This window comes from Nelumbo nucifera, chromosome 5 (assembly GCF_055504915.1).
Source record: "Nelumbo nucifera cultivar China Antique chromosome 5, China Antique-T2T, whole genome shotgun sequence".
Taxonomy (NCBI): domain Eukaryota; kingdom Viridiplantae; phylum Streptophyta; class Magnoliopsida; order Proteales; family Nelumbonaceae; genus Nelumbo; species Nelumbo nucifera.
In genome coordinates, this window is record NC_142653.1 from 52853306 (window position 1) to 52862097 (window position 8792).

The window sequence follows — 8792 nt, forward strand, 5'->3', positions numbered from 1 at the left end:
TTGTATTTCTATGTGCGTATGTGCAAGGGCATGGCCAGGGGTGGCAGAGAGGAGCCATGACCCCATATGTGTTGAAAATCCCCACAATACCCATTTAAGTCCCACTTTTATTTTAGACTCTTTACCCTTTATCCACGTTTATTAGTGGCGCCCCTCAAGAAAATATCCTAATTCTGCCCTCGTTTGTGTGTATATGTGTGTGTAAATATTTAAAAGTATTTTGAATTAAAGCTACTTAAGTAGCTTTCTAGTAAGGTCTTTACCTAGTTGTAGCTGGGAGATCATTTCTAATCCATCCTGCAATTTATATTATATATTATATAATACTATAATAACACATAAATCATTATATTATATTAAAGAATAACATAATAATATTTTTATTTAAAGCAATAGGCCCAAAGCCTGATCCAAATTGTTGTGGAGGCTTGGGGTGAGGAGGGATTCAAGGTATGGGAGAAAACTACCACCTAGTTGTGTTGCCCATTTACCTACCAATAATATGAACATATTATATATTAACATAATTTTTTAGATACATTAACTCTCTTGTGCCTTTTATTTTACATTTTAGAAGCATTCCTTGTGAGCTAAAGATCATTACATTCCAAAGAGGCTCATCTTTGGAATACCTTTTGAAGTGCAAGAAAAGTAAATGGCTACCTTTAAAGGAATACAAAAAAGTGGGAAGAAAACAAAATAGGACCAGATCAACAATGTAACAGTTCGCTCTTCATGTTATCAAAGACAAGGCTAAGTTTGAAGATTATAAATACAAATATGCACAATGCAAACACAAGGTTTAGAAATACAATATACAAGGCTTTGCACTGCACATATTTGTATTTACACTCTTCCCAAAGTGAGTCTAAGGCTCCATTTGGAATGAGGACAAATACAATTATGTACATTACAAATTTATACAAAATAATACGAAATACAAGATTTTGCACTCTATATATTTGTATTTTATATTCTTTTCAAATTGAGCCTCAGTTTCGGAAGAGTACAAATACAAATATGTACAGTATAAATACATACAAAATACAAGGTTTTGCACTCTACATATATGTATTTGTACTCCTTCCAAACTAAGCTTAAGTGACAAAAGTTGTACAAGGGTCTAAGGTTAGTTTTTGGATATAAGAAATCTTATGATGTTTTCTATTGTTTTTTTTTTAATAATAAAGAATGGGTTTATCTCTTCTTGGCAAGGATCAAAGTATCCATAGACCAATACTCTTACCTTTTTTATTTTATTTTAATAGCCTGAAAGGGATGACTTCCATCATCCCAAACTTTCAAAACCCCAATCCCCTAGTATTTTGTTGTAACCATGAGTCTCCATGACCTTGGATATGGATATGTTTTTGATATTTTGATCCTTGCTTCTTGGATATATGCACAAGCTGAAATATGTAAAATCTTTGTGCTCTTGATTTTCTGGTTTATGGTGTCATTCTTTTTTTGTATGTCAAAGTTTAGAAGCATTAGGATTTCTTAAACTTATATAAGAACTTTTAACTTTAAATTTTGAATCTCCTAAATTAGAGTATTAACCAACCAATACTTATTTGTTCTACATTTTCTTATTTATTTAGGCTGTTTTTTACTGCAGCACAATTTTATTTGCACTAGTACAAATGCATGGGAGTGCAAATGAAAGGAATGCAAATTCTGGTTTCATTTTGTTTTGTTTTAATTTATTTTGCTTCATGGCTTATTTTATTTCATTTGTACTGTAATCAAACAAAAGAAGGTAAAATTTGAAAAAATAAATAAATTAGAATTTGCACTCAAATCATTTGCACGGCCGTAATTTTGCATCAGTGCAAATAAAATTGTGCTGCAACCAAATGCAGCCTTAATAACAGGTATAGTGCACCACATTCCAAAGAAACACACTTCTAAAATTCTGCAACTTCAAGGCTTAAAATTCTAAAACCAAACTACTGATCAATTTTATTTTTAAAACTATATTTCTAAAATTGACTCAATAACTAATTCCTACAAACTTAAAAACTTAATATCAATAAATGAACCATATCAAAAAATGTACAAAAATCACTTAATTAGCATCTCTACTCTACCAATTAGCTTTTCTAATTTGTGTCTTACTCACATGAAAAATATGTATCATCTCTTCTGTTATCCATACCATTTTCCTCCCTATTCAAATTATGTTTTCTTTGCTTTTTTTTTTTTGTTAATAATAGGTAACTATCCTCTTTCATTTCTTGTAGGTGTTGCGTTAAGCAAAGCCACATTACTCTATTCCTTTCATTTATGTGTTTTTTTTTTAATTTTTATTTTAAAAATGACCCCACAATTAGGTTGATCAGGTTGAGTTGGGCTTCCATTTTATGAGATGGGCTGGACTAAGATTGAGAGAATGGCTCAAAACTCGTATCAGGTTAGGGTTACGGGGCCACGAGGTCAGCATTGAGGCCTTGTCTACAAGGTTGACCCAATTCTGAGCCGAGACAGCCCAAATTGCAGTTACCATTTCTAACTGGACATGTTGGATTTGGGTCAACGCTTTTACTTGATAAAAGAAAAGGCATTTTCGCTTGGAGAAACTGTAAATCAGCTCATTTTCAAAAGATCTTTAACATCGTCTCATTCCAGTTTCTTCTTATGAACTAAAATGGATCCTTCTTTCTTTCCTTGGCGCCTGGCAGGGGCCTTGAAATGGAAATTGGAATCTGAAAAACCACAATTTCATTTCATGTGGTTAAGAATAAAACACCAGTCCTTATCAAACTGCATTAAAGGCAAAAGGGGCTAAATCGTGGATTTAAGAATATAAAACCCATCATGTAGTCCAGGTTGTCAAGAGATTGCCCAGCTCAGGCCAAAAACCAACCTCGTAAAGTATTGCAATGGTGGGCAATGGGGGCCCATGAACTTTGCAATGTCTCCCATTGCAGAAAGCCCCAACTTTGAGTGGGTCCCTCCCAAGTTCATCTCGACCAAACCCCAGAAGTCAATCCAACAATAATCAGAGGGGTGGTTTTGATGAGCAATCTCAATTCTCAAGGTGGGTATCCATCATCCTTGATCCTCTAGATGTAGGACATGTGGCATCTTACTGGAGACCCATGGCACTGGAGTGATCTCAGGTGGGAAATGAAACAATACAAGGCAAGATATGGGTGTCAACTAGGTTTTCCAATCTGACTTCAGAAAAGCTTGCTTCATGAGATGGGCCCCTTGCTAAGTTTCCATTTAATATTTATCATTGTATGGTGCAAACAAAGTACTGTATTCAAGCTTCAAATATATGATTATAACTATTTTATTAGAGGGAACATTGCATATTTGCATGAGATGGGTCCCTTATTAAGAGGCCCAGATCTCTCTTTCCAGCGTTTGTAATGATGGCCATGAAAAGTAACCCAGCCAAAGAGCCGACAGAAACTAAAGAGAAACAAAAAGGGATACAAAGCTCAAGTCCCAAAGCCCAGATCCACTACAGCCCATCACCAAAACAAAAACAAACCTAACCATTAGGTATTACCAACCCCGGCGGCTACATTCGATTCCCCTCCCCCTTCCACCATCAGTCCATCACTGTATATCAGTTGTTTCTTCTGTTTTTCTTCTCCTTTTTACAAAATATCTTCCATATCACCAACTAAAAACCCTTTTCTCTCTTCATCTCCATTAGCCTTCTCACAACCAGACATTTCCATGCTCGTGAGCTTCTTAGCACGCAAGGCCTCTGCCTCCCAGTCTGTTCGCATCAGAACAACAAAAAGAATGGAGACAGCACAAGCAGCCTGAGCAGACAGGAGTCCATACCAGAGTCCACTGAACCCAACCTTGAACCAAAAGGCCAGGCCTACAGCGACAGGCGTCCCAATGCAATAGAAGGACCCGAGGTTGATTCTGGCGCCCACGGCCGGCCTTGCCGTGCCGCGCAGTATGCCACAGCCTGTCGTTTGTGGGCAGTTGCCGAGCTCACACAGACCCATGATGGGCATCACAGCAGCCACCAAGTAACCGACCTCCACGTCTTTAGTGAACAGACCTGCCCACCTCTCTCGCAGAATGGCCGTCCACGTTACGTTGATCGTCCCAATCACGAAAGCGCAGCCCAGCGCCACCAGTGCCGCCAACTTCGCCTTGTAGGGCTTCCCTGCTCCCAGCTCGTTCCCTACCTATTGTGGGTCCATCAGTGGGCCAAGTTAAAAACACCAGAACATCATCATCATAAGATTCCAAACCAATGGTAAATGATAGATCAAGAACTAAATGCAGAAACTTACTCTGGTGGAAACACAAGCGGCCAAGGCCATTGGGACGGTGTACATGAGACTGGTTGTTTGAATGAGTATGGCAGTTGCAGCCACGGCCAGTGTAGGCTTGGACAAATATCCAGCAAGGACGGTCATGATCTCGTACCACCACCACTCCAAGCAAATTCCCAGGCAGCTTGGCACGGCCAAACGTAAAAGCGGGCCCAACCCACCACAGACAACCCCAATACCAGCCGTCCATCTCAGCTCACACACCCCAGATACGTACACGTATGCGGTCATCAATAGAACCATGTTCAGGTTGGTCAGCACAGACGCCATGGCCACCCCAGGAACACCGAGCTTCATCACCACCACCAGCAGAATGTTCAAGGGTACGTGAAACAACACCGCGATCAGAGAACAGTACATCATCGGCTTTGTCACCCCTTGGGACCTCAGATACACTCGCAGAGGCTGCAACAGAGTGTTCGTTAATAGGTCTGGAAGAGAGTAGATACAGTAGGTGGCCGCCATTGCCGTGATATCTCTGTCTTGACCCATGAAGATCATGATTCCTTCCAAGTTCATCCACAGAAAACTGATGGGTATGCTTGCGATTAGAAGGATTAGGACCGTGCGTTGCAGGGAGAGCGAGATTAGTTCCCAGTTCTTGCTTCCATAGGCTTGGCTGCACACTGGCTCGAGCCCTGAAGCGAGGCCGAACAGAACAGAGTACCCTGTGATGTTGGTGAACCCGATTGAGAGAGCTCCTCCTGCGAGCTCTAAGCTCCCGAGTCGACCCAAGAAGAGAACGGACACCATGGCTCGAATGTAGACCACACAGTTCATGGCCGTTATCGGCAAGGCCATGCTCCATAGCTCTTTCAGCTCGTCTATCACCTGTGCGAAGTACAAGTTATTACAGAAAACAGAGCATACGAGAATGAAAATGTGGCGTTGGTCGTCTTAGTTTCAAAGGGTTTACATACATAAAGCAAATAATTCAAGAAGGAAAATGTGGAGTCGTTCTTCTCGGTTTTAAAGAGTTTACCTTAGTTGCAGATGGGGCCTTTTTCGGTGAATAATCTGGTTCTTTGTCAGCCATCTTCGATGTATGGCCGACGTCCATTGAGTTTTAAAAACAAGAACGCCTACAAATTTCGCCTTCTCGTCTGGATTTCGAACTGCCGAAGAGAAAAGAAGTGATTCTAAAGAGCCTGCAGAAGATTCAAAGAAAATAAAGATAACCCACCTTAGATTTTTCGTTCCACTCTGTACTTATCATGAGATTACAGAGAGAAAAGATAGGTCTTATTTAATGGTGGAGACTAAGAAAGAGAAGGTAAGCTGGATTGAACTTCTCAACTTTGTATTGCTGATGAGGTACTATAGAAGAGAAAAGCTGAGGTTAGTTAATGGTGAAGACTTTATGTGCATAACAGGAGAAGGACGAAAGCCATAAATTGAAGTGTGAAAAAATTGGTAAGAAAAGGTAACCCACCTCTTGCCTTTTTAATTATAAACTGTATCTCTGATAGAGATTACAGAAAATTTAAAGTAGGAAGTTGCTAATGGCGGCGACTGGGAGCGAGGCTTGTGGGCTGCATACAGAAGCTTTGGAAGGACAATCAAGAGTAAAGCTGCAAGGAAAGCGACGGTGGAGACGAAGAGCCAAGGGTTTTGGCTTTTAAACCCAAGGAAAGGGTTCAGTTCATCAGGTGTTAACCCTTTTTGAGTATAACGGAGAGAGAGAGAACCAAAGGTTAGCTTTTCTTTTAACCCAACCGTCTCATGCGACTGAGAGGTTTTTAAAGCTTAGAACTTGTTTGGGATCTTCACAAAAGAAAACCTGCTTCTTACGTTTTTATTCGTTTGTTTGGTATGTCAATACGTACTTATTTGTTTAATTGCTTTTTAATTGTTTTCCCTGATAAAGAAGGATGTCCAGCATTTGCCTATCAACAGGAACATGTTACAAGTATTAAGTTTCATGATACAGTTTATGTGTAAATTCATTTAATGTTCATCTATCAAAAAAAATCATTTGTGTTTGTTAGGTTGTTTCATTTTCAAGATTTTTGTAGGTATGCAAGGAGAAATCGGATTCAGTCATTGCAAAGGCCGTTCAAACAACCATTATAATATTGTATTGAGAATATCTCACCATAAAATAAAGCATATAAGTATGGAAATATTCTTAATGCAAGGATATAAAGGCGATTCGAATACCATTAGAATAGGCCTTGCACTGACTGAAGCCGATCTCATGCAAGGGATGATGCATTACATCATTGTTGAAAAATTTGGAGTAGATCAAGCACTTAGATACTCAAAATATATGTACTATTAGTCTATTAGGTGTTGTAATTTACTACTAAATTGATGTAAATTATGCTTAATAGATAATTTGGAATTATTATTTTTTTAATTTGTGCCTTTATTTGAATCAGTTTTCAACCCATTATTGATCCGATTGGTTGAACTAATGACTTGGGTGATTTGGTCACAATACTGGTTTGGGCCAACCTTCAACCTACTATTTTTATAAAAATATCTTGACTTGGTCAATGACCCATTGACTTGGCGATTTTAATCTGCTGTTGATCTAATCCGTTGAATTATTCGAATTATCACCCATTAAGATTCTAGATTTGGTTTGAATAAAACATAGAGAAAGGTCAAAATTTGTTTATTTGGTAAAAAATCATCCAACCCCGATGGTTGGACCATTGACTTGATCAACTCAGTTGACCAGGTTACAGGTTACATATTAATTATGCATTTAATATTTTTATAAATAAAAAAAATTAAAAAATATAATTTAAATATAAAATAATACATATATCATATCTAAAACTTAATTATATATTATTTATTAATAAAATACATACATGGGATGGTCAAACCGGTGACCCATGACCTGAAGGCAAAAACGGTTCAGCCTGGTGGTCAGTTTTTAAAACACCAGATTGAACCATTAACTTGCCTTATCCATTCAACATGATTATCAAGTTCTTCTATGATTTTTTTTTTTGAATTATTTATGTTGATGGCATTATGGAGATGATATTATGATTTTTTCTTTTCAATCTTTCAAACTTCAAGTCGGGTTTTTAGACATTGATTTGAATGGTTAAATTAGACAATTGATTTGATCTGATTCATAACTTAGTGACCAAAATGATTCTATGTTCAATTATTTAATCCCGACAAAATTGCATTAAATGTCAAGAAGGTTTTAAATCCCAATAAAAAACAACTTTTTATTCCAATTTCCTTGTGTGACATAACAATAAATTTAAGCGACACATTTCAATATTTTATTTTATATTGATCAAGAATATGACAAAATATTTTTATGATTTTTAAAATTTGTATTTGAATATCGATCAGTCGTTAATGACATATATGTGGGACTAGTATCAAAGAAATCTAGATGAAATGGAAAACTGTGATAAAGGAAAAGAAAAAAGATATATAAAGAATAAATAAGAAGATTAGACAAATATTACATAGAAAATAGGTATAAGAAGAAGTAAAATAGGGGAAATTAGGAATTATTAGAATTATCTCAATTTCTATTTGAAAATCTAAAACTCTTATTTTAGGAAAAAACTTATTTGGTTAAAATATGTCTCAATTAATCTATGAGTTAGATTAGGAAAGGTTATTGAATTAAAAATAATAGTAAGTTGTGAAAACCAGAAACCGAACTAAAAAACAAATAAATAAGAAAAGCTTAGTAACCTATGGACTCAATCAATAATGAAACTCATTCAAACAACCACCAGTCCTGCTTAACCAATATACTAAAGAAAAAATAAGAAATATGGTATGCATAACTTTTGTATTAAATTTGTTTTTTTAACAAGGGAAAAATGGGAAATATATTACCTAAATTATTATAACCATAAAAGGGTTTATTCAAATATCTGGATCATTTTGGTTCCTATATGATTGGATGAATCAATTTGGATCAAGTTGATTACCTACCTTCAAGGTTCAAAGTATCGATATGATACACGATATCAGGCTTGTTGTATCATTTGGGTTTCTCATACACCTGTTTAAAGGTATATTTAGGAAATCAATCTGTTTTTTTTTTTTTTTTTTAGGAAAAGGTTAGGGCTACACAAGATAGAGAATAGTCCTTCCCGGGAAATTAAAAAAAAAAAACAAATCTGACTGAGATCCTTTGGGACTGAACCTAAACTAGTTAAATGATATGATGGAACATTGCATACTTATCAATCAGCTGCCTGGTTTGCTTCACAATATGTATACTGGAAGAAAATGCTTGAACTAAACTCGAACTTAGAGAAGAGACAATCTTTAAAAAGTATTAATACACCCTACTGATACATTTGGATGTAATAATACTTTAAACCATGCTTACCTTACATAGGTTTGGTCAAGTGCCTTGTTTATGGTTGAGATCAATCAAAATAGGGTCATCTGCTACGCTTTTATACATTCATGAACTGAAAATTTCTGCTACTTTATTAATTCAAAACTTGTGATATGCATGAAAACCTCAAAGTGTTGACC

General features: G+C 36.6%; 1 protein-coding gene across 3 annotated transcripts; it reads right to left on the reverse strand.

Moving 5' to 3' along the window:
- Positions 1–3263: 3263 nt before the first annotated feature.
- LOC104596721 (MATE efflux family protein) lies at positions 3264–5995 on the reverse strand. 3 transcript variants are annotated; one of them, XM_010257997.3, is made up of 5 exons: positions 5746–5903; positions 5497–5630; positions 5296–5428; positions 4272–5144; positions 3264–4163 (listed from the first exon to the last, which is right to left on the reverse strand). In XM_010257997.3, the coding sequence occupies exons 3-5, from the start codon at positions 5371–5373 to the stop codon at positions 3612–3614; spliced, it is 1503 nt and encodes a 500-aa protein (XP_010256299.1). In that variant the 5' UTR covers positions 5374–5428; positions 5497–5630; positions 5746–5903; the 3' UTR covers positions 3264–3611. The 3 variants fall into 3 exon arrangements, with proteins under 3 accessions (XP_010256299.1, XP_010256298.1, XP_010256297.1); XM_010257996.3 differs by lacking the exon at positions 5497–5630 and having other exon boundaries at positions 5296–5461; positions 5746–5995; XM_010257995.3 differs by having other exon boundaries at positions 5296–5630.
- Positions 5996–8792: the final 2797 nt, after the last annotated feature.